The 25,908-nt window shown below is 49.8% G+C and overlaps 2 protein-coding genes across 5 annotated transcripts; one reads left to right on the plus strand and one right to left on the minus strand.

The window, feature by feature from the left end:
* Positions 1-1,616: 1,616 nt before the first annotated feature.
* On the plus strand, positions 1,617-10,111 carry ALKAL2 (ALK and LTK ligand 2). Of its 2 annotated transcripts, XM_019435821.2 has the most exons (5): positions 1,629-2,112; positions 3,445-3,498; positions 3,580-3,660; positions 6,402-6,467; positions 9,488-10,111. In XM_019435821.2, the coding sequence occupies exons 1-4, from the start codon at positions 1,881-1,883 to the stop codon at positions 6,464-6,466; spliced, it is 432 nt and encodes a 143-aa protein (XP_019291366.1). In that variant the 5' UTR covers positions 1,629-1,880; the 3' UTR covers position 6,467; positions 9,488-10,111. The 2 variants fall into 2 exon arrangements, with proteins under 2 accessions (XP_019291367.1, XP_019291366.1); XM_019435822.2 differs by lacking the exon at positions 3,580-3,660 and having other exon boundaries at positions 1,617-2,112.
* A 1,334-nt stretch (positions 10,112-11,445) lies between these two features.
* ACP1 (acid phosphatase 1) lies at positions 11,446-25,462 on the minus strand. 3 transcript variants are annotated; one of them, XM_019435830.2, is made up of 6 exons: positions 25,254-25,434; positions 21,036-21,109; positions 20,835-20,948; positions 14,690-14,751; positions 12,545-12,650; positions 11,446-12,379 (listed from the first exon to the last, which is right to left on the minus strand). In XM_019435830.2, the coding sequence occupies exons 1-6, from the start codon at positions 25,294-25,296 to the stop codon at positions 12,302-12,304; spliced, it is 477 nt and encodes a 158-aa protein (XP_019291375.1). In that variant the 5' UTR covers positions 25,297-25,434; the 3' UTR covers positions 11,446-12,301. The 3 variants fall into 3 exon arrangements, with proteins under 3 accessions (XP_019291375.1, XP_019291372.1, XP_053747186.1); XM_019435827.2 differs by lacking the exon at positions 20,835-20,948 and adding an exon at positions 20,674-20,787 and having other exon boundaries at positions 25,254-25,419; XM_053891211.1 differs by lacking the exons at positions 11,446-12,379; positions 12,545-12,650 and having other exon boundaries at positions 14,685-14,751; positions 20,674-20,948; positions 25,254-25,462.
* Positions 25,463-25,908: the final 446 nt, after the last annotated feature.

A 25,908-nucleotide genomic window follows, 5' to 3' on the forward strand; every position in this document is an offset into this window, starting at 1 on the left:
AATACATTTTACAAGAAAAATATTACATTGTTGAAGCCTCCCCAAAGCGCCTGCCTGTCCCCAAAGAACCCGAACTTTCGGAAGGACCTGGCCTGGGTGGGGGGGACGGTGCCCCGGGGGCTCCTGCGGGCGTGCGCGAGGGAGGGGGCGCGCGGCGCGGTCCCCCGAGGGAGGGTCCCGGCAGGTGCGAGGCGGGGAGGGGGCCCCGCGCGTCCCGCCAGGTGCACCCCGAGGTTCCTTGCCCCCGGGGCTGCCCCGCCTGGGACGGCGCAGGCCTGCGGGGTCCCGAGAGTGGAGCCCCCAAAGAGGGCAGACGCTAATCGACTTATTAAATGTGAGGCGATCAGGCAGCTCGTGTTTTAAGCCCAAGATCCACATTTAGACAAAAACAGAGCCGAGTTCCTGGTAAAGGCGTTTCTTCTCATCCTGTGACAAGTGACAGGAACGGAGGGGAACAGACTGGGGAGGGAGGGGGGCCGAGGGGCGGAGGAGGGGCGAGGGAGGGGCGGGGGAGAGGGGAGAGGCGGGGAGGGAGTGCAGGGTGGAGGGAGAGGGGCGGAGAGGGGCCTGGGGGGGGGGGGCCCGGACGGGGTGGGGAGACAGGAGGGGGCGGCAGGGAGGAGGGGGGGCGGGAGGGAGGGGGGTATCTGACGAAGATCCGCACGGGGGTTCGAACACTCGAGCAGCTTCTAATTAAAGACCCGCGCGGAGCCCTCGGGGACCCGCCTGACGTCGGCGCGAGGATAAGAGGCGGCGGGTCCAGCTCCCGGGGCGGCCGAGCCACCGCGTCTGCGCCCCGCGCGTCTGTGCGCTCCGCCCGCCAGGTCTGCGCGGGGCATGGAGTAGCGGGGCGCGGGGACACGCGCGGGGACAGACGCGGGGACAGGCGCGGGGACAGACGCCGGGACAGTCGCGGGGACAGACGCGGGGACAGGTAATCCGGCCGTGCTCCGACGCGCAGGTGGACTCCCGGGCGGCGCCGGCAGGTGTGGGCCGGGGGTTTCCCGAACCCGACCCTGCGGGCGGCTGGAGTGGGGGTCCCTGGACGGGGACTCCTCGTCGGGGTTCGGGGACGTCCGGCCGGGAGGAGGGGGCGACGCCACACAAAGGCGCCGCTGGGAACTCGGGCGCGGCCCCCACTCGCCGGAGGGCGCGGCGCTGCCCCAGCGGGAGGACCCCAGTCCACGGGCCGAGTCCTCCCAGGATCACCCCTCACTCCCCGCGGGCCGGGGTCCTCCCGGGGTCCTCCGGTCTCCCGTGGGCCGGGCCCTCCCGGGGTCCCCCCGTCTCCCGTGGGCCGAACCCTCCCGGGGTCCCCCTCGATCCCCTCGGGCCAGGCCCTCCTGGGGTCCCCCTGTCTCCCGTGGGCCGAACCCTCCCGAGGTCCCACTCGCTCCCCGCGAGCCGGGCCTTCCCGGGGTCCCTTCGTCTCCTGGTGGGCCGAGCCCTCCCGGGGTCCCCCTTGCTCCCTGCGGGCCGAGCCCTCCCGGGTCTATCCTCTCCCTCCCCCGCCCCCCCCCCCCCTCGGTCTCCCCACGGTCTCAGAGGTTAAGAAAGTTGGCCGATGTCTCCCGCAGCCAAGTGCGAGCGGAGGTGCTATTTCTCCCGAAAGTTGGGACGGCGGGGGCAGGACCCGGGGCGGGGGCGGCGCCCCGAGTCTCAGCTCCCGGCATCTCCGCGCCGGGGCCTCCGCGGGTCCCGGGGACACCGCGTCCCAGCCGCCGCCGCGGGCTCCCATCCGCTCGGGGTCCCGGGGGGGCCGCGGCCTCGGGCTCTGCCTGCCCCCCCAAACCCTCGCCGACTTTCTTTCCCGCCCCCGCCCCCCACGCCCTGCCCCTGCAGCGCGCGGATCTCCCTGCGGCCGAGCGAGCGAGCGCACGATGCGCGGGCCGGGACGCCCCCTGCTCCTGGGGCTGCTGCTGGTGCTGGGGGCGGCGGGGCCCGGGGTCGCTGCGCCCCGGGAGGCGGCCGACGGACAGACCCTGCTGCGGCTCATCGCGGAGATCCTGCAGGAGCTCCGGAAGGGCCAGGCGGGCGAGGCCAAGAGGCTGCAGCTCGCGGGCCGCAGGGAGGCCTCGGACTCCGCGCTGGACCCCGAGGAGCAGCGAGTGGGTGAGTGCGCTCCCGGGGTGTGCGCGGGGCCCGGAGGGCCCGGGGGTCCGGGGCGGGGCCCGGGGGGATCCGGGGCGGGGTCTGGGGGGGTCCCGGGAGCCCCGGGTGGGGGTGGGGACCTTCCGCACGTGTGCGGGTCCACCGCGTCTCCGGAGACACTGAGTCGTGTTTGCTGGGAAATACGGTCCTGGAGAAAACGTGTATTTTAACAGGATAAACCCATTTCTGTTGTTTGGGGGAAAACAACTAGACAATGTGTTTTCGTAAAGAGAAGCAAACGGGACTTGGGTGACCGACAGCCCTGCTCCGCTCCAGGCGCGGGACCTGTTGCCCAGGTCGGAGCTTGGCACAGAACTGTCATGTGTCACTTCGCAAATGGAAATACTTTCAGCAGAGCGCTTTCAACTGAGGCAGAAGTGCTGCGGAGCGGCCCCCCCGCACCCCCGCCAGAGGCACAGCCTTCCCAGAGTGCCTGCCCCGTGGGAAATTTCCAAAGAAAGCTTGCGAGCTTTTAATGCTTTCATGACACAATTAGGTCAAGTGTGATAAGGTCAGTTTGATAGAGGCTGACGTTCAGACCAAGTGGGCAGGGTCCGCAGGGAACGTTTCCCCGGACCAGGAGTATCTGTGAGAAAACAAAGTGCAACCACACGCCCTCCTAGCAAAAGTTACCACCCAGAGCGGACGAGTGAAAAAGCAGAAACCAAGCCTGGAATCAGAAAGAGTGTCAGTGGGGCACTGCCTGTTCCCCGGGTGAAAACTGACAGCTGTCTTTCCCCCGGAACTTTACCTTTTATCTTACAAACCGAGTAAATGGCTATTTCCATGCATGTACATCAGCCTTGGCAACAGGTGGTTTTGAAAGCATTTAGTCCTTTTCCTAAATAGATACCTAGAAAAAGAGAAGTTTCATGACATTGTTTTTGGTTGCTGTTTGAAGGACTGGGTTTTCGTTTTAGAACTTTGAGAGCTCATGGGATTTGATTCCCAAGCTCTCCAAAATGAGAATGTCTAAAGCGATTTGCTGCGGGAAACTAACCGCCACCCACACACATTTCTTCACCCTGTAACTTTGCGGTCACTGTCTTTTCCATCAGGGCAGAGATCAGACAAATAATATTGAAGCTTTGTGAACAGTTAATAGTTTATCTGGAGAAAAAACATGTCCCTGATTACAAGTCTTCACACAGCAATCAAGGGGGCTCCGATCAGCTTTATCTAGTGCAGGGTAACCTGCACTTTCCAGCAACTTTCCTCAACTTTCGCTTAGGTCACGTGACAAAAATGCTTCTCTCAAGCGATGCAATAATTACCTCCTTTCCCTTCAAACAGAAATCGTCCCTCGAGATCTGAGAATGAAGGACAAGTTCCTAAAACATCTCACAGGTAAGTGTCCTCACCCCTCCCCTGTGCCCCATCCCTGGCGCCCTGCGAGCCTCATGACATGCTTCTCCTTCCATGTTCCAGGTCCTCTTTATTTCAGTCCAAAGTGCAGCAAACACTTTCACAGACTGTACCACAACACCAGAGACTGCACCGTCCCTGCATGTAAGTGACAGCATCCGGACGGCTTTGGGAAAACCAGCACATGTAGATACGATTCTCATGTCCTTCTGTCTATACAGTCCCCTCCTTCTAAATCTCCTGTGTGCGAATATATTTCCCCCTCTTAACTGTGGAGTTAGGGCGAGCAGACCATAGAAGAAGGTAACTGCGTTCTGTAGCAGCTAGTGCCAAATGGAAAATTATTTACATTCGCTGGAATTAATCACCTCTTGGAACCGGCTGAGCTCTTCCATTCACATTCTTGTTTTGTATATGAACTCTGGCATGATGTCTGTGTTTGTGTCTACTCAGTATGACAAACGAGCTCTAAGAACGAGTTGCTCAGATGACTAGGGTGTAGTTCTGTGCCCTGGGGCATGAAGAATCTGTGTGGGGCCCCCTACCCTGACCAGAGACTTCCTTGTTTCCGTTAGGGATTATAACCTCATTATCTAAGGAAGGACTTCATCGCTGTTTCAAACTTCTGCTCTTCTGGCCGGCCTCTCGCTAACCCACAAATGCAGAGTTCGCGCCTCAATCTAGTGCTCAGCCGTAGCTTTCTGATCATTCGTCTGTAACAAAATGTATTCTATTTCTCCAAAAGTGGCTGCTAGTGCTCCTCACAAAACATAGAGTGATGACAAGTGACTTAGGAGCTAGTGACATCTTCGTTTGCAGGGACTGCACCTTGATTTCCTGTAAGGCTCACAGGAGGGAAGTGTGCACACACCAGGTGTCTTACTGGCTGCTTTCGGAGACTGTCCGACCAGACTTTCTTGCCCTGCCTTCAAAAGACAAAATGTAAACACATAAGCCACTTTACAGGCAGTGGAAGTTTTTTTCTGCTTAGGCAGCGAAGTTTGCCCCAACAACAGAGCTGCCAGTGTGGAGGTCCCCGTCTAGGCACGCGTGACGCGGCCAGTAAGGCCAGGAGCATCACCTGATGTGGGAGGCTCCCTGTTGAGGCGGCGGGTGACGCCGTGGGCCTCACGGGCTCAGCCGAGGCAAGCAGCACGCGGGCACGCAGCTCTGACTTACCTTTCCAGCCCTGTCTCAGCCCACCCATCGTCCAGGCCATTTGCAGCTGGCACGTGTTCTTTTCCCAGTTCTTTCCTCTGAAACGGCATCACCTTCTGTTTGAGAGTAGTTTAGTATTCCAGGGACCAGAAAACCTTCTCGTTTTTATTGTTTAAATGTGTGTATATTTTTATATTAAATCCCATCTTAAAATCACAGGGTCACAGGTTCTAAATTTGCAGATGGCCTCTGGGGCGGTCACTCCTGATCTTTCTTTCATTTATGGACGCACAAGCAGACGACCTGCTTCAGTTGCTTGCGCCCTGACACAGAGACGCCACCGCTTGACCTGAGGACACAGTGTGTGTCCACACCCACTGCCTCCTTTGGCTCAGAGCAACTCATCCGTTCTGCGAGGTGGCCGTCAGGGTTCGTCACAGCTCCTCTGGGAGGCGGGGGCGGGAGGCACGAAGCCCACAGACGCGTGCACTGGGCGAGCGGCTGCTTGTGCCGATGTGGCTTGCACCTCTCTCTGCCCACACAGAGCTGGAGAAACGAATCCTGGGAGGTCAGGACTGAAAGGAACCAGAGCCTTCTTACTCAAAGTGTGGTCCCGGGGTGGGGGGGGGCTCTTTGGAAGAGCAGAACATGAAGTTTCTCCAGACTGCACCCTCATAGGACCCCCAGATTATTTTAGGGTTGGAGAACATGTGGGTTGGTGGGAGGCGGGGGTGGTGGTCAACCTCATGGCCTCTAGATGTGCTGCAAACGGGAGCCCTTACCTTGAGCGCACACAACACTGCGTGCACGTGTGCTGTATTTGGGAGCACTGCATCGGAGACGACTTGGTGTGTGGGGGAAGAGGAAAAAAATGCCAGGAACCCAGATGCCCCAGCCTCCAGCTGTTAGACCTTTCTTTTTTTCCCCCTTTGAGCACAAACTATCGTGTCCTCTAAATATTTAAGAGCCGTATTTTTAGGGGTAGGTTAACCGCTTGTCCAACACGTTGTGTAAATTCATTGTTGTCAATTTACTTGTTTATCAGAATTTCAGTTAAGAGTATGAACTCCTCCATTTCTAAGTAGGATTTTGAGACTCTTGAGAATTTATAAACTGCTGTAGCTTTTCCACAGAACTTCAAGCTGAGGAAAGCCCTTTACGGCCATGGTCACTAAACCTCACTTGGTCCTTCTGAGGTAGCACCTATGGAATAATTTAATAGGAAATTAAGTGAGATATTATGGAAAATCAGCCTGTACTCAGAAATTAGCTCACTGCTTCCTTCTGTTATCCAGCCCAGGTCTTTCTGCTCTGTTACTTGAGTTTTGACCCACTGTCTTTAAGTAAGAGGGTTTTGTGTATGATGAACCCAGGTGGGGACCCAGCCTGCACATGCCCTGGAAGGAAGCTGCACAAAACCAAAGCCATTTTGAGGAGCTTGGGAGCCACCGCAGGAAGAAAATGGGCAGAAGACTCTGCATCTGGCCTCCCACACGGCTTCCCGTTCCATTCATCTCCTGCCCTGTGATGCTAAAGCCCCTGAAATACCATAAAAGATGAAATCAATGACTTAGAGCCCATGATTTCACATGACAGTCTCCGTATCACTTCCAGGGAATTCAAAATATTTAAAGAAATGGCTTTAGCAGCTGATATTCTTGTTAAAAAAAATGCTCTAAGGGTTGCTGACGTAACTGACAAGGGTCTGTGATTTATTTTCACTACAGACTATAAAAGATGTGCCAGGCTTCTTACCCGGCTGGCTGTCAGTCCTATGTGCTTGGAGGGATAAGGTAAGCCGACCACAGAGTCACTGGCACACACACCAAGGACCGGAGTCCGGTTTGCGATGTGAGAAATTCATGGGTGTTTAGAAACACCCCCCCTTTGGCCTAAGTAGCCTTACTTTGAGTCCAGTGACACTCAGAATATCTCCAAATAATGGCCATCAGTGTAAGGTACCCCGGCCACCTGCACACAGTACCCCAGGCAGCTGTTGCAAATTTTTCCCGTGAGGGCTCAGTTGGCAGAGTGTTAACTGGAAACAAAACCCATTAGTGGACTAGTTTCAGCACGTTAGTGCATAAAACAGGAGGCACATCTAAAATCATGCCTGTTCACTTTTCGGCTTTCACTCATTCACTTACACTCATAAATGAGTGTATGACTAACCATATCCATGCAACTTTTATAGACATTATCTGGCAAATGTTTGAGTTGGAGTCTATCATCATGCCAGTTAGCTTATAAGGAATAGCCAAGAATAACTATTCTCTTCATATGTTTCTTTCATAGGCTCCAACGGTAAAAATATAAATGCACATCAAGAGCTTATGAACTAAATTTTTTACCTTGGCCTCTTGAGGGCTGATGTGCGACCTGTAGCACCAGCGGTCAGCCACACAGATGGCTGAAAGGGCTTATTTTCCTGATGCAAATATCGTGGGTTTCAGTCGCAGAATCTTACATTCACCGTGTGTCTTGTGGGTGCTGGGCATTTCAGAAGCCAAGTCTACCCGCACCAGACATGCTTCTGGTCCTCACATGGCTGTTCCCAGACAATTTATCTGCTGTCCAGAAGCATTAATAAAAAGGGGGTAGGATACTGTGTTTGTCCAGGGTTACCCTCATTTGTCTCGTGTGAGGGGAGAGAAGTCCTGACGCTCGCTGTGGAAAAGCCGGTGGTGATAAGTTAACGTCCAGACAGTGCGGAGTGGCTGAGCCAAACCTGGGAGCCGGGACTGGCCAGGCAGGCACAGTCAGCCCCGTCCCCAGCACCACGTTGTCCCTGCCAAACACCCACGGTAACGAGAGGAGCAACATGGGGGTTGGGTGGAGCATGGGGTTGAGCGGGGGATTACGAGGCCACGTTTTGTGCTGGTTCACTGACACTTGTGTGGCACTTTGCACTTGGGGAGAAGGAAAAGCATGGTTTTGAATGCCAGAGCTGAGAAACGTCATGCCCTAACTTGACCTCAGCTTCACTTCCGTCTGAGTCCTATCTGGTTTCTTCCACTGCCCACAAGGCACACAGAAAAGGCTTCTTTTTAAAGCAGTGGATGGACTCTCCTGCCTCTGCAGGTGATATGCTCGGGAAGAGGATGTTGTTGTTCGTATTAGGCCTTGCTTCATAGTGAGACCACCAGTGTTTGCAGAGATGAGCCAGGCACGTCCTTGGAAAACAACTTCCATTCACTTAGGGGTAGGGAGACCAAATGCCCTGTGGCCGTCTAATCAGAAACATGCTCCCGGTCTCTACACCCATTAACTGTGCCCCCCCACAGTTGGTTGCTCCTAGAGGGGCAGCAGGGTGTCCTTACTAGAGCAAGAATGACTGTCGCGACCTAGGGAATGACGTGGGTGTGGAACTAGAACCGAGCGTGGTTCGACCCCTGCATCAGTCCCGGGATGGGCACGTCAGGGCTTTGGATACTCATGGCAACACCGAAAAGGGAGGGAGTCCTGGGGGGAGGAGATGTGGTCTCGGGAAAGGTGCTGATAGTTGATGCACTTCCCCACCCTGACCCACCGAGTCAGGGTCTGGCTGGATGGTGGGACAAGGGAGACGAGGATGGTGTGTGCCCACAGGTGTGATGCCCAAAGGCCACTGCGCCCACTGTCACACTTGTCACGGCTGTAACTGTGTTCATTTTGGTCAAGAAATGGGTAAAGTTGGAAAAACACAGACATTTCTGCTAACTATAATTTCCTAATATTTTTTAAAGATTAATTTCTGATAAATTCCAGAAGTTTTAAACTGCAAGAACAACGTTGGTCACAACAACGTAGACAGGCAGGGCCCTGCGGGTTGGGTGAGGACATCAGTGAGACACAGGAGGGCACTCGCAGGACACACACTCCTGGTCAACACAGCTGCTCTGGTGTGGAGGAAGCGGGGCTCAAACACCTGTCTTCTGCTGCCCTGGCAGCTGCACGGGATGGACACGGCTGCAGAACAGGGTTCCTCGTCCGGCTCCAGACCGAAGCCTTGTCTTCTCCAAGGCTGAGCCTGGAAGCAGCCAGTGTGTACGGGGTCCGAGCACAGGGACTCTTCACGTTTGTGAGCTGAGCACAAACCCCCTTGCCTCCTTCTTTCTGAAGCTCATTAACTAACTGATCCCCTCCAGCCAAAGGGAAACCACAGGCTCCCAGCCACTCTCCCTCATAGTCAGAGACCCACTCGAGACCCTCCCACACACACTTCATCACCTGGTGCTGCAGCTCAGGGAAGCTAGAACCCTGAGCTCTGGAGTGTTTCCAAAGAAATGTAGTTCTGAGCAACAAGGACCTAGTTCAGTCTACAAAATGCAGCCTACTTTCAGTAACCCTGAAGCTTACCATTATTTTTTAAATTAACGAATGATACACCAGTGGTTCGGGTATACTGCATGGAGTGCTAGAATAAAGAGTTTATTCTTGGTTATCGGTTTTGCAAATGCTCATGAAGATGGAAGCATGAAGGCCAATCGACCATGTCTCAGGACTGCCACCAACTGTCAATCGGTGTGGTGGCCCCAGTTACCGAGGACTTGACAACACACACATCAGGAGTAAGGACTGTCTTCAGACTTTAACAAGCGTTTGGTCGTATTTAGGGAGATTTTCACCCCTTAGCACAGTGAGCATGTAACAACTGTAGGACCCGGTTATTTTCCACAATAAATGGACTATGCTTTTTGGAACAGCGAAATATACATACATGCAGCCCTTGATCCCTTGTGTTTATAAACACATTATGTTACATAATTCAACATCTAGGTCTTCTAGAAGCGCTAAATGTGGATGGTTATATATGAAACCAAATGTTTTTCAGCTGTGAGCAGAGGGCAGAGGGACGGCAGCCCACGAACCATGAGAAGTGCCTTGGGAACCAACAGGGGACAGAACCTACTACCTTCACGAACACATCCCCTTGTGAACAAGAGATTTATTTTTGCAGACAGACTCTTCCATAATTCCTTTAACTTGAGTTGTGTATGTCGACACTGTTGGCAGATACGTATTCAGCAAATCAGCGTACCTGACGTTAATACTGGCCACTTGTGATTCTGGAGAAAAAGAAGGAAGGATCCACGTTTGATGAGCAGGGCTACAAAGTGACAGAAAAAGCAATTTCCTTTTCCTAATTAGGTGAAATCTCAAAGAATATTTCTTTAGAAACATAAACAGAATCCGAAACTATATTTTCATACAGCATATGGTATGATTTAATATTTTTATTACTTTTACAATTAAATTCCCAGAGTATTATTTGGAATTGCATGAAAACCCACAAAAAAACGTGTCACGTTTTGGAGACAGTGGAGTGTAAATCTGTGAACATACCAGGCTCATTTCATTTGTCCTTTGTACAATAAATGTAAGATAGTATCCAGATATTGTGCAATATGTAAATACTGTAAATGCTGAACCAAGTAATAAACAGTGTTTATTATAATGAAGTCTTAAAAGTGACTCTTCACCTCTGACGAGTTCACTGGTGGGAATTCATGATTTACAGACCTATGAAGAGATTGCAACACTGGCAAGAATGTCATGGAATACAAAAGCCACGAATACATGAAGTGGGAAGGCTATGGATTCTTGGAAGGGACAATTAAATTGACTTTTTTTTAAGGAGATGCTACTATGGAACGTGGCACGTCTTAAGATAGAGCCTGATATGGTGATGAGTATTTAATAAATATTTAAATAAGAATGCATTTCCCGCGTGACATGGTAATCATGAAAACACTAAGAGGTAACACTTCCGAGTGGCTCTAGATTTTTACAGGTGATCTATTTTGAACAAATGATTGCATCCAATTTAACACAACTGAAATCAGCAGGAGTTTCTCTGTTCACATGACTTCTCGCCTGGATACAGCCATAAGGACAAAGTAGACGTGAGTTGTGGGATGTGTCTGAGGTTCATATTTAAGATACGTATTCAAACGGTAAAGAAACAAACTATACGGATTCATTCATGATCACGAAGGCACAGAGTATGAAATTACTTTGAGATTATTCAGCAACTACTGACTGATGAGGGCAGAGTGTAACTCTGAAGTGCTCTTTCTTATTCCTATTTTCTAATGGTGGTGAATTACTTGATCTTTCCATCTCAATTCTTTACTTTTTAGGGTATCATCACCAATTTCTCAATACATGTAACCTTGAGAGGTTCCTACTTGTCTGAGGAAGTTTTCAGGTAGGACTCTCTTCGGGTGACTCCACAGGGAGGCGGACACACGTCCTGCCAGGGTGGTGGGAGAGGCGGCTTGCACATCCTCCAGGTGGGAGGAGACTCCAGGACTAAATGCCCCCCGCTCCGCCCCCGGCCCCTCAGGGCACCCTGATGGGGCACCTGTTCCTCTACACTCATTCTACTGCTGAGCAGTGATCCACTCAGACTTTGGGTGAAGACCGATTGGTGAGTGGTGTTTCTCCCAGGACTCCGGACCACCAGCTACGAGTCAGGGTAGAGGCCGGCCGTAGAGCAAGCTGTCATCCATCTAGCCATGCCACCCAGGAGGGCTCCAAGGAGCAGACGGTCTCACTCCGCAGGTGGTGGGGTCAGGCAAGGACATTTATGGCTGCAGGGGCCTCCTATTTCTTTCACAAACACTTTATCATAAGTGGAAGCAATATACTTATTTTTGTCATTTTACTTCCTAACACTGAAGATAAACACGCATAGATAGCATCACAGACCATCTGAAAGGGACAATAAAAGCACTGTTCTCTAATTCTTCACTTATCAATAAAAAAGCAGGCAGACTTCTATCTTAGTTGTATTTTTATAATCTCCCCAGTTTATTTTGAAAACAATCTTTTCTGCCACAAATCCATATGAATTTTAGATTAGTTACCTCAAAGTGCACAGAAGTTACCTGTATTTGTCTATAAATCAAACAACAAAGAAAGAATACTTAATGTATCAATATTTAAGCATTCCAACATAAAAGAACTTTTCCCAACTTTTTAATAATTTTTTCCCCACCTAAGCTCATCTACATTTGACATTTGGGTCACATAGCATTTAAAAGCAAAACCAGCACACAGTGTCTTTCCTTCTGGATGGAATTAAATTTCCAGAGGTAAAATGGTTCAAATGGAAAGAAGCTGACTTCCCTGTGAAATAAACCGGACAGACAGACAGACAAAAACTAGCAAGCATTAAAGGTTCTAGAGATGGACACCTAACTCTCTTTCCCACTTTCTACATCAACGGCGTGCACTGTGAGCTGGGGTGAGCTCCCACGGAAGGCCCGCTGGGCTGGTTGGGGGCCCTGGCGAGAAGGGGTCACGAGACAGCGGAGGGCATCGTCCCCGTCGGTGGTCCACAAACTCAGGGAGGAAGAGGCGGAGCTCGTGTGCCCACACGGCCCGAAGGGGATGCTGGAGGTCTCTGTGCTCTGGGGGTCATGTCCCACGATTTTTGTAACCGGGGCAAAGTGGGAGTTCAACTCGTCAGGAACGCTTCGTGTACCCCACAAACTGGATGAAACATTTCTATTTATTTGCCAAATACAGTAACTGATTTCCATCTACAAGCATTTAAGAAACAGGGTCAACCGAAGAAGCAGCTGCGGCCTCACTGTGGCTCCTGTGGGGCTCGCCGGGGGCCGGGGGCACGGGTGCGACATCAGCAGGCCTTCTCCAGGAAAGCTCTGCAGCACCTCACACACTGCTGGTAGACGGTCTCAAAGTCGGACTCGTTCCCCTGGAAGCACAGGGGGAAGAAGAAGTGAAAGCCGCATGACAAAACGCCCTTAGGAGAGTCTCATCTGGTGCGGCACACGGCCGGGCAGGGCAGGGCGTGCACAGGGGCTCATCTGTGTGCCACCGCCACACAGCAGCGTCACAACGGAAGGAGAGGTGTACTTACATAATAGGGGTCTTCAATAATAAGCTGTTTCTGTGGATCATAGCTCCCAAGGAGTTCAATTTTAGCTTTGCAGTTTTTAATGTGATTACTCTTTCTATTCAAGTCTCTGTAAAATTGAAACATGAACTTAGTTTTCTGATCTACGGTTTCAAGTTAAACAGGGACATCTGCTAGGGTTTTATGAAACGTCCGTATCAAACCCCAGCAAGAGTGACCTGATTTAGAAAGGAAACCAAACCCTCGGTCGACCCGAGTGACCCTCCATATGCCAGGGTTTCTGACTCAGGCGAGAGGGTTTGCAACAGCAGCACATTCTCACGAACACTTTGACGCACGATATGCGCTGCGAGCCGGGCAATACCCTGTGAAACACATGTTGGAACGATTAAATCAAAAAGCTCCTACTTCAGAGGCTAAACAAGGGTGGCAGAACGGACCTCAAAGAGCCACGTGAACCAAGTGCCCAAGGGCCGCAGATCCCACCTCAGGTGTCCCGACACATGCACCGGGTCTCCCTGTCTAGCCCCTGCTCCTGCGTTTACCCCTCCAGCCTCTGCCCAAGCTGCAGACACAGCTCTCCTGCCACCGCCTCCTCCGCTCCCACCGCGGCAAGAACAGCGGCGACTTTCCAGGCTGCATCTTGATCGTTCCTCCGTTTAGTCAGCAACCCCCACTGAGCACCTAGGATGAGTCAGACCCCGTGCTAGCGAGGGGGAGGCAGACCCCTACAGCAAGCGAGCGAGCTGGCCTGAAGCGTGGGCTCCGCCAGCTCCGCCCCTGCACTGGGTGCCCACCGACCCCCGGGACTGTACCAGGAGACAGACCGCAGGAAGTTTCGGCCGGACACCGCTGATACGGTCAGTACTGTGTCAGGTGAGAAAAATGAGAACAAATCGCCGAAAAACAAAAATAGAAACCATGTATCTCAGTGATGTTCCTGATTCATGGAGACAACAGTAAGGCTGTGAATCCTATCTGTCCGCCACATGTGGAATACCTGTGAATTCGCACGGACTTAAGGCAGCAGGTCCCCGAGGCCACACTGAGGCCACGTCGCAGCCCTCCCCTGTGCTGGCGAGTGCTGACGGCAGCAGGCGGGCTGCAGTCTTGGCTCTCAGCGTTATTAACACCTAGTCAGTAAAGCTGGCTGTGTGACGAGGGACGCAGTGCCCTGGGCTTACAACTGGGAGTTCTTCATACTCTCTTGGCTCATCTAACCTGCAGTGGCTTCAAATTTCTAATGTGCATTGTATTCACTTATTTTGGGCATGACCACATTGTATCATGTTGTTTGTTAGGTGTAATTCTGTGTTAGCACACGCAGCCCACACTAGGCCCTGCGTCCCGGGGGCAGGCGGCATGAACGTTTTCTCCTCAGCGTTCCCCAGCACCTGGCACTGTGCCAGGCGCACACATCTCAAGAAACACCGAATTCCTTGCTGCCCAAATGCATGCATGTCCCCTGGGGTTCAACAGACACGTAAGGAGATGGGGCACCGTGGAGACTGCGGCTCACGTGAGACCCACAACAGGCTCTGCTGAGCAAAGCTGAGCTCAAACCCCCCCAGCTTGGCCTGCGCCAGCTGTGAACCCGGGACCCACCCTCTCGGTGCCTCTCCAATTCGACGTGGAACGACGATGTGCAGGGCCCACAACGCACCACATCAGTTGGCCACTGTTACCTAATACCCCAGCCTGTCTGCTTCTGCTTTTCAATCAGTTAAGGCAATCAACAATTTAAACAGAGTGAAAAGTTTCCTCGTTGCTGAGTTTCCTCAGTCTTCCTTGCTGCAGGATGGGGGACAGCAGGTATGGGGAGGTTAAGAGGAGAAACACAGTGAAACACCCGTGGTCCAGGAATCACTACAGCGGTGACAGCTTTAGCTTTACCCCACCCTCTGGCAAAACCAGCAATGCCTGATGCGGACCAGGCTGTCCCTTATCTGAGGGCGCGTCTCTTGGTAAACACTCCGGGGAGACAATTCTCAGTTACCTTCTGGTCTCTTACTATTGTAAACAGGTAATTGTATATATTGTGACCATCACTTCTATGAAAACTTTACTAAAAAAGTCACTTTAGACAAATTATCTGACCTACTATTAAATCGACAGTTGAACAAAAATACCCTTAAAACATGAGATTACCTTAGATTGCTTTCATCCATACAAAGTATATAATCAAACGTGGCAAAGTCTTCCTTGGTAACCTAAAATTAAACAAGAAGTCAAAAAACAGTGTTTATAACAATCAAGTCTAGAGGATCCAAAGCAATACAAAAAAATTTTGCTGTGTTTGAATTTGGTACCCAATTAAGTTAAATAATTTAGGGTACTTTAAAGTTAGAGTTAACCTATTTTGTAATATTGTATCGCAAAGAAATTTTATACTATTAAGTTCCCTGGAATAATAGTAACATAGTATAATATGTAAACAAAGTTTATACTTCATCTGCGATTTCTTAGTGACAAAGTATAATTCACTTCGCATATTAAAATGTCCTACGTCCAACCCCCCTCAGTGTTTTACTCTATTTTTCCTTGTGCAGGAACGTAATATCCTAGGCCCCAGTGACAAACACCAAACTACAGAGATGGATGGCTGTCCCTGTGGGGCCCTGTGCAGGGCAGGTAACACGCCAGAGGAGATATAAACCAGGCCAGGCCGGGCAGAGAGTTCTGGGGGAGGGAGGAAGATATACGTTAAGTACCGTGTTCAGAGAAGAGTCCCTAAGAAGGAAATCTGTGAGTAACTGTATGTAGGACTCGGCTCTCCCGTGAGAACCCATGATCTGAGCAAGACACAAGAAAGGATGCCACTCGGTACTTTTACTGATACCTGAAAACTTACAAGTTTTCCAACATCACACTCTATCAACGGAAGCCCACTGCGATGTAAATGGGAAAATTATTTTAAGATTTTTAACTATTATAAATAATGATGCAATAAGAAAGAAAGGAACATAAACAGGTGTCAAAATGAAGGTGAGAATAATTTCTAAGAATGTAATTTCTCAATAATAATCTTCCTCTCTAAAAAAATCCTCTAAAATACAGGAGTACCAGGAAACTCAAAAAGAAGACATCAAAACCCTGGTTAAACAGAGCAATGATGCTATTTAACAGCCAGTGTAGCGAACGAATAATAAATATGCTCCTTATTCTGTTAAAAATGTAACTTTTGGCTGTTAGTATGCACTTGATTAGTTTCTGATACAGTGTGTCACTCAAGTGCTGAGGACTACAAGTTGTAAACATTCCCAAGGTACTATGTTATTTCACGTTCTATTAGAACAAATACTACACGCTATTTTCACAAAACAGTTTTATGAGAAATTTAATTTAGGATCAAATATTAACATTATTTTTAATTTTAGAATTATTGCAAGTGTAGATAAGACAGTCTTAGAACTGACATCTACCTATAAAATGCATACATGTTTAGATATTAAAATACTTGAGAAAGAATAAGAATAGCTATAATTAATATCTTATAAAAAGCCATTTGGGGCGCCTGGGTGGCTTGATCGGTTGAGCGTCCGACTTCGGCTCAGGTCATGGTCTCTCGGTCCGTGAGTTCGAGCCCCGCGTCGGGCTTTGTGCTGACAGCTCAGAGCCTGGAGCCTGTTTCAGATTCTGTGTCTCCTTCTCTCTCTGCCCTCCCCTGTTCATGCTCTGTCTCTCTCTGTCTCAAAAATAAATAAACGTTAAAAAAAAAATTTAAAAAAAAAAAGCCATTTGTGTGCTCCTGTGACGAGGTTTTGAGAGGCCAGAACCCCAAAAGGAGTCCCCGCCATGGGTTATGCGTGGCAATATTTACCACTGAATATTAAATATTTAATACCACTATTAAAAAATGAAAATGGTGAAGAGTGGCCCTATTCTGTATTTCTGCAAATCTCTGTAATGTCTGCTTCCTGGAGGACAGACAGGTTCTCCTCTGCGCGTCTGTTACCTGATGTGCAACATGCTGAGTGCGAGTGCACAGTGACCCCAGCCTCACACAACATAAAGGGAGTATTTTCACGGCCACTATAGATAACTGTGGATGCTCTGTGATACTAAAACTCAGTAGTGGTAGTTTCTTAAAGGTTACTTGCAATACAGAACATGGAAACATATCAGCAAATTTTTATTACTTTGTTCAAATCTACTGGTCAGTCTGACACCTTGAATGGACTCCTTAGCATGTCCATTTTTTTTTAAGTTTACTTATTTATTTTGAGAGAGACAGAGCACGAGTAGGGGAGGGGAAGAGAGAGAGGGGGACAGAGAATCTGAAGCAGGCTCCGCACTGTCAATGTGGAGCCCGATATGGGGCTCGAACTCACAAACCGTGAGATGGTGACCGGAACAGAAATCAAGAGACAGACACTTAAGCGCCTCAGCCACCCAGGCGCCCCTACGCATGTACCATTTTGACCTCATGGACACTTTGAGAATTTGAGGGCAGGGATTCTCAAAGAGGGGGGCAGATGGCAATGTCTGTGGACATCCTGATTGTTATGACGGAGAGGATAGGGGTGCTCCAGTATCTAGTGGGCAGAGACCAAGGACGCTGCTGAACATCCCAGACCACAGCCGTCAGTACCACCAAGGTGGAGAGCACACTCTAGATGCGGAGAAGCCTGGGCAAAGGGCCACTGCTGGAAAAGAGAAGCTCCAAGGACCAGGGAGCAGAGAAAAACTGGACAGAAGGGCCGACGACACAAAGACCCCAGAGAGCAGCGAACCTGACGCTCAGAAGCTTTCTTCTCAAACCATATGCCACATTCTTAAACGACTCATGGCAAAAAGCTACGAAGCCCCAGGGGGAGGCTGCAGCTACTCAGGGAGGTGGCAGCTGCCAAAGAGGGGCCCTCGGTGTACTCCTGGAAGGTTCCACAGAGGAGGGGACCAGTCCCTCACAGCCCAGGCCTCACAGGGGGGACCAGTCTACCACAGTCCAGGCCTCACAGCCCAGGCCTCACAGGGGGACCGGTCCGTCACAGCACAAACCTCACCGAGCCACGACCAGCCTGTGAGAAGGGTAGAAAACGGAGAAGATGACCTAAGAAACTTATGTTCAAAATACACGTAAGCTGAATCTCTGAAGAGAAAGCCGAGAAGAAAATGTAAAAAGAAAGTCACGAGAATTTTCCAAAACTAACAGAAACCACCACGAGGCAAATTCAAGAAGCATACTTTGGCTTACCATGGTAAAAGTGCTGGAAACAAAGAATCCATAAGGAAAAACCTGAAGACAGCAGAGGAAAATAGAGCAATTTCAAAAAACAGACACAACTGATTCGATGAATCCAGCCAAACCATTAAAGCAGAAACACTATCGATATTTGACCAACCTAGGAGAGCAGAGAAGGAAGGCACGCCGCCTGGCCCGTCTCAGGAGGCTACACAACCGGGACGTGTGTGCTGCTGGGTGTGCCCCCACCCAGGCCTTCCCCAGCAGAACCCTGTAGGTGCTCACCGTGGCATCGCCGACCTAGAAACGCCGCGAGCGCCCGTCCGCGGTGGGACGGACACGACCGCGGCACGACTGCGAACGGCCCCGAAGCGAGAGCAGGGGACGACCGGAGAACCTCCCAGAGAGCAAGGCCCACAGAAAGGGCACACGCTACAGGTCCCACGGCCACAGGCATAAAAGGTGGCAAGAATCTGAGCGGTGACCTCTGCAGTGGGGGGAGCGGCCCAGGCCCCGAGGACCACGGACGGCCACGCGCGGTCAGGGCTCTGCTGAGAAAAATGTCTAACAAACCAAACGTTTGTCTAAGAAACCAGACTAACCAGATGTGCGTTCACACACTCAAAAACAAACGAAGCACCCTAAATACATTTATTAAACCCAGGTGGAAAATATTGGGAAAACTAAAATTTTAAGCAATGTGACAGAATAGTTCTCACACAGATAGTGACAACCGCTAAAAGAAAGCCTGTAAACAATCACAAGATGCTAAAAGGTAACAAAGACCTGAGGGGATGCTAATTTGCAAAGCAAATCTTACCGGTGTTACCAACCAGAAAAAAAAAAATCCTTGAGAAAACTTTCTTAAAAGCACCAGGGAAAAATAAAAAAGCAAAACAAACAAACAAACAACAGATGATGTGTGAATATTATTCCTAAAACCAGCAATTACAATTCTCCTTTCAAAATTTAAAGTTTCTAGCTTTGTTTTTTAAGACATGTGTATTTAAATTCTTCATTTGTACCCCAAATTACATACTCGTATACAAAAAATAATCCAGTCTTAAAAAAAGAAAACATGAAAGTGTGACGGCCCATAATTATGAAGGACTTCGAAATCAGCAGGTTCTGTCAACCCTGGAGATTAGAAGGACATGTGGTACAAAAAATGTTTTCCTGGGGCGCCTGGGTGGTTCAGTCGGTTGAGCATCCAACTTCGGCTCAGGTCACGATCTCGCAGTTGACGAGTTCGAGCCCCAGGTAGGGCTCTGTGCTGATGGCTGGGAGCCTGCTTCAGATTCTGTGTCTCCCTCTCTCTCTCTGCCCCTCCCCTGTCATGCTCTCTCTCTGTCTCAAAAATAAATGAAAAACATTAAAAAAAAATGTTTCCTGTCCAATGAAAATTCCATTTAAGAAAACGTCAGGCCCTTAAGGAAGTTAACAACTTAAATAGTAAACTGTTAAATACACAGTCAGCTAAAAGCCAGAAATGAGCAGTTCACGGATTCCACAGTAAACTTATCTAAGCCAAAATAACGTGCATACCCCTGGCTTCTGAGACATCACTAATGCACCAGAAGTGTTTCTACGGCACTTTTGCGAATTTTCTGGCTCACACCTCTGTATGTTTTTATTAAAACAAACAAATAAGCCAATGATCAAATTCCTGTTCTACCACTTTGAAGCTGGGTGACCTTTGATAAGTATTTTCTCTCCAGAACTCAGGTTCTTTATCTGCAAAATGGGTTTACCAAAGACTCCCTTCCCTAACAAGGTAATGGAGAGGACAAAAATTGAGATGATCAAAATTAAAAATACAATGCTGTATGGCAAAGCAATTTGAAAAGCTTTAAGTAAAGACGTGATTTAGTATAACAATGATTAAAGAGTCTTTGTCCTGTCTTATACAAGGTTCTCCTTCAAACGCGAAGACTAAATTATGGCTCTCACACTGCCAGCCATACTTCTAAATACATATGTTTGACAAGTGATTTTCAAAACATTCAGTGGCTTCTCATTTTAAAGGCTGTGGACACAGCCTGTACATTTTGTTAGGTTGGACACAAAAAGAAGTTAGAAGATTTAGTCAGATGTTTTAAAAATCCAATGAATTCTCCATAAAATAATCATAGTGATAAAGTAGCTTCTCCACGTAACAATGTATGAAGCATTTTGTACCAGAAATGAAGCAGATCTCTTTAGCAACTAGTCCTTGTGTTGTGGAAGGTTCCAGAGCACACACCTGCAGCAGCCTGCTAGCGAGGGAGCACCACGAGCCTGCCCTGAGCCCTGACGGCTCACTGATGGTGTGGCATGGAACCCTCACAGTCTCCCCTGTGGTTATGCAAGAGTTCAGAACTGTGCAGCTCAGCTAGCCGCTTACCAGTTCCAGGGGGCTACCCAAATAAGTTAACACGTAAACTCCACTTCCTCTGTCACACTGGCCGTATTTCAAATGTACCCACAGCCTTTACTGGCTTCCACACCGTCTGAACGGACACAGGAGGGTTTACTGCCCAGCACTCCAGACTCTGAACCCAGGAGTCCAACCGCTGGGATCAGCACCACCCCACATTTCTAAGACACTTCACAGTAGAAAATACATTGTTGTATATGTTCTAGTACTTTATTCTAGCAACAAACTTGGAATGTAACCAGACTAGTCACCAGGAAGATCTCAGAAAATAAAAAGGAGATTCTAACTCCAGCCCTTAGGGAGGGCTCTCTCCAGTATCAATTGCGTGATGATACGTGTATTTTACTAAGTAAATTCCAAGATCACGCACATCTTTCAGAACTGTGGAGTCAGCAGCGAAACAAGAAGGACACACTGTGGCTACTTAAACGGGCCTCAAATAACTGCTCATTCACACGCCAGTGTGGTTAAGCCTCTCACAACTTCGCAAGTCACGGGACACCAGTAATAGAAATTAAATGAGAGCTCTGCTACCTGTCGTGCTTTATGGGCTGTGCTAATGCCATGATTTCTGAGGCAGCTCACAGCTCTTGGATCTGGTGACCGGCCCACGTTCCAGTCAGAAACAGCGCCGCTGTCAATGACCCACTGCAACACAGAACACACATGTGCACTTTCAAGTTCCGATACGGTACCTGGCGGGCAACGTGAGTCATGGGAATACCATGCTTCCTCATGCAGTTCTGCCCTCGATAGTCAGGAGGGTTCCCTATTTCATATGTGGATGTCGCTGCACTGTCTATCCTCCACTGCAGGAGAAAAAAAGAATTTTTTTCACAATTTTCTGCCCCAAAGGCATTCGGGTTGGCCTCTTTAAGACAGAGAATGGTACTTACGTTATCTGAAAGATTTTGCTCAGTTACAAGCTTTCTGAAAACTGCTTCTGCAATGGGTGATCGGCAGATGTTACCTTGAAAAGAGGGAGCGCAGAAAGTGGGCATCAGGTCTGATGCGAGGGCAGATGCTGGATCCCCGCAAGCACTTCACCCCGACACCCAGCAACGGCACCGCCCCCAGGAGCGACTGCTGAATGGCAGGACCTCTGGGGAACAGCCGGTCACTGTCCATCTGTCCAGGTGCTCAAAGTACAAATAGCCAAGATGTCAGAAAAACAATTACCGCCCAAATCATCGTTTTCCAGGTTGCTATCAGTAGCCCAGAGGTGAGTCGTGAAACCAATGAAGTGGGTTGCAAGGAGCCGACTTTAAAATGAAATACAGTAGCGTTAAAGGTACGGATATCCAAGTATATCGCACATAAGGAGGGATCCTGTTTCATAAGATACACAAACAAATGGATTCAGCCATAACGGCAGTTCAGCACAAGACTTCACTGCGCGGCCTGTGGCAGGGCCTGCCCCAGGGCCACGGAGCCGGCCGGCTGAAGCAAGGCCGCTGCCCTCCGGGCCAGCAAGTCTGCTCGGAACTTCCGACATCGGCTGCCAGCTCAGGGACCCCCAGGGCCACCCTCGCTTCAGAGCAGCCAGCTACAGACTCAGGGTCCCCACAAGTGCAATAATTCTCTAGGAGAACACGAAAAACTCAGGAAAATGCTAGACTTGGGATTATAGGTTTAGAACAAAAAGATTCAAGGCAGAACCAGCCAGAGTTAGAAAGCAGAGGGCAGATTCTGGAGGAGTTTCACACGTGAAGCTTTCTGGTCCTCGGGCACGTGTCAGTTTCTCGTCATCCGTGTGGGACAATACCCAGGGCACTAGGGCTTACTCACCAGAGCTCCAGTGCCAAGGGCTCACTGAGTGTCATTAAGTAGTCGTGACTGATGAAACTATGGGCCTGAAGCTGAACTCATTCTCTGGCCGCCCCCCACAAGTGCTCACACCCCCAACCAGACTCCCCCTCTCAGTATAAACTGCACAGGGACCTCCTGGAGTAGCAAAACACTATTACCGTAGGGAATTCCAAGAGGTTGTACGTTACCACCCAGGACCCGGGACAAAGGCCAGGGAGGGCCTAATTCCTTACTACACTGGGGGAAAAGATAAAAGACATAAAATCTACTCTCAAAATACTTCTACATGTGCCAAGCAATGTGTTACAGAAAACTCAGAGTTAGCTATAGCAAAAACAAGAAAACAAATGTGGACAGACAAGCAGTATACCACAGAAGCACAGGAAATTAAACATTCTAAAAGCATAAACAAGATAGTAAGAAATTTCTTACCAGGAAAAAAAAAAAAAAAAAAAAAAAAAAAAGGAAGATTGGAAGGGAGGAGAAAGACCTTTCTGGGCATTTAAGTTAAGGGTTGTATGAATAAGAGAGCAGTGAATGTGTGCTGGAGGGCCTGGTTACAAGGACCTTAACTGGGCCCGGGAGGTGGGCCCAGCAGGTCCAGTGGGAAGGAATGTCCAACAAACATACTCTGCACGTGTCCCACACAGGAGCCCAGTGCTGTGCAGGGCCTGAGGACAAAGGCTCTTCTCACAGTCAGGCAGACAACTGCAAGACACTCAGCCCACAGAGGCCAGCACGAAAACACTAGGACTAGACAGGAACTGAGTTAACGAAACACACACCACTTGACGCATATTAGAATCTTGGGGTTTGTGTTAAGCATGTAGAATTGGATCTTGTAGAGTGTTGTGAAACACAACTAATTCCCCATTACATGAAACCGACACTGACTTTACTACAATCTTCTTCAGTTTCCACATTAGTCTTCAATCTAGTAACGTACTTATAATATTTTTCCCCATAAAGATTGTGGTTTCCACAGCAGTGAAAAAAATCTGTCAACCACTCAACCATGAAGGGGAAGACAGGAATTGATCCCCAATGTCCTCTGTAAGCTAGTTTGTACTGTGAAGTTTTTCCTTTACACATTCTGAATTTTGTATAGTTTTTAAAACAAGTATCATCCCCACTACGTTAATTATTGTAAGGCTCTGATAGATGTGTAATTGTTTTACTTGTCCCCATGTACCCTGGGAATACTTCTAAAGAGCAACCACTCGATTCAATTTAAGACAACCCTTGTTATTTTGAAACTCTAGAACAGATGCTTACAATCTCACATCTAAAGACATAATTAAGACTAGTCTCACCCCTTTACAAATAATTATTAAACAGCTTAGTTTCCCCACAGGACAAAACCTAGGGTTATTTACTGCCTTAAAGTTAAGGCATATTCACCCAAAATTACTTTTTTTCCACAGAGAGTTCTATTTACAGCAAGGTATGAATAAGTATAGATGGGAAAAAATTACTACTACAAAAATTAGAAGTCATACTACTTATAAAATCAGCAGAATCCTGCTTCCTTGTAACTTGCTCTCTTTATTTCAAAAGTTGATATCACCAATTATTTAAAAACAGAGCTCATGAGTAAAACACAGTAATGCAGGTTTCATCTATGGAAAAGTTCTAAAAACTTAAAATGTCATCTTCAGATTTCTTTGGAAAAAAGATCTGTGAAGTCTCAAGTTTTGTTGGTTTTTTTTTTTTTCCCCAAATTAGGCAGATAATTCATACTTGTACTGCACACCTTTATTTCAAGGACTGAGACTCACAAAAGAAAAAAATGAAATTCTCCAAGGGTAGGGGCTGTGTCTCTTACCTTGAGCCACACCCCCCACAGTGTACAGCACAAATGAAGTATCAATAAATGTCAATTAATTGTTTGAAAGAGGTAATCTGGCACCACTAATGTTATCATTTGCAACCACACTGGCTGTGGCACAAACACCAGTGCCTTCGACAGTAAGGCACCATCTCTACCGCATAAAACACTCAACCATCTTTCCAAACTAAGCGCTGCAGTTCTTTCTTGCCATTAGCTTTACCAGTGAAAACATCTGACAGTTCTCTCTACACTTCAGTGTGAAAAGAGCCTTCCAATTAAATGCTTTGAAGGAATACATTTTTTACATTTCAAAAACACACCATTCTTATTGCTCTAAGTACAGGCCATCATGGGAAAAGGCCTTCATCAGGCCCTCAAGTCTGCCCAGAACTTGACCCCTCCCCCGCCCCCACCCGTGAGGCCCTCTCTGGTCCAGCACACGCCCCTCTGCACCCCTGGCCTCACCCCTCTCCAGTGTAATCTCAACACAGCAGCTGAACACTTCTTTCCAAGTGTCCCTCTGCTCAATGGCTTAATCCTCCAGTGGCCTGTGTCCTTCAGAGTAAGCCCACGTCCTCACAGGCCTCACCAGATCTGTCCTGTGTAGGCCCTAAAACAGCATCTAAAAACTAGGATTCATTGCTCATCACCTTTATTATGTATGGCTCCCGGAGCCAAGAATAATTTTCACCTTTTTAAACAGTTAAAAAAACTCAAAAGTAGAATACCTTGTGACATGAGAAAATTACATGGAATTCAAATTGCAGTGTCCATAAAGTTATACTGGAACACAGCCAAATGTTATTGCTTATGTATTTTCTAGGTCTGCTTGTGAAAAGTACCAAATATTTACTTTCTGGCTCTTCACATAAGGGGTTCACAGACTCCTGCCCCCGAGCACTCATTTTATGTAAGGAATTCGCTTTCCTATGCATCCAGAATGGTTCTAGTTATGTATTCATGGAGGCATTCAAATTACCTTCAAGAGCCTTCAGGTACAGAGGAAGGTCTGGCTGAAAAGGCTCCTGGGTCTCCAGGCCAGTGTTTCCCTGCCAATATGAACGGGACCAGCACTCTCACCGCAAAACTGTCCACCCACTTTCTCCTGGGCCCAGGACACTTTTCCAAAGATCCAAGGCTTGTGTTCTCACCTCTTCCAAGTCTTTGCCCAAATGTCACCTTATAGATGAGGCCATCCCTGACCCAGGCTTGCAGAGTGGGCCGGGCAGGTGAGAGGGGTCATGGCAGAGAAAGGACCTCGCTTGGAGAGTGGGCTGGGCACGGGAGGGGACCCGGCTAGGAGAGCGGGCCCAGCAGGTGCGCGGCGCGGAGAAAAAGCCCCGGGGCGCTCCATCCCACCCTCCCCGCCCTCCTCCCGACCGCCGTCCCTGGCCCAGCGACGCAGCCCAAACGGCACGAGACCCACCCCGACCCTTCGGGAAAGCCAGAATGGGGCTAGATCCCGTCGGCTCACCCAGACACACGAACAGCACAGACTTGGACACCGGCTCGGCCATCTTCCCGCGCTCACACCCAGGCGCCCACTGAGCGCGTAGGGACTTCTCCTGCGCAACGCAGGCGCACCTCGAGCGTCCCGCCCTCCGCGCCTGCGCAGTACTGCCTCCCTGGGCAAGGGTCCGGGCCGTGCGCCTGCGCAGTACGGAGGCGGAGGGCGGAGCGTCACTGGAGGACAGAAGAGGTTCCGCGGCGAGGGGGCGGTGTGGGGGCGGGGTCCGGGGGGGGAGGTCAGGAGGCGGAGGAGGGGCCTCAGGGAGGAGGACGGGCTTTGAGCGGAGGGGCGGAGTGGGGGGGGGGCGGGGCCGTGAGTCACCTGGAAGGGGGAGGGTCCCAGTGGGGGCTGATTGAGGTCCCGGGCTCTGCGCACGGATCACCTCGGGGTGGGGGAGGGCGCCCGGAGCGCATGGTGAGGGTGCGCGGACGACTGACCGATGCTAGAGGGGTCCTGAGCGGGTGCCCGAGGGTCTGCGGAGTGTAAGGGTCCCCGCGGGGCGGGTCAGGCCTCTCCCTCCTTGGCTTCAGGTGAACGACCCCCCAAACCTGGGCTCCCTCCCCAGACCTGGCTCCACCGCCCCAGACCTGCCCCCCCTAGACCTGGGCCTCCCCTCAGA

The sequence above is a fragment of the Panthera pardus genome, unplaced genomic scaffold (assembly GCF_024362965.1).
Source record: "Panthera pardus isolate Hobbes unplaced genomic scaffold, ASM2436296v1 HiC_scaffold_26, whole genome shotgun sequence".
Lineage (NCBI taxonomy): Eukaryota > Metazoa > Chordata > Mammalia > Carnivora > Felidae > Panthera > Panthera pardus.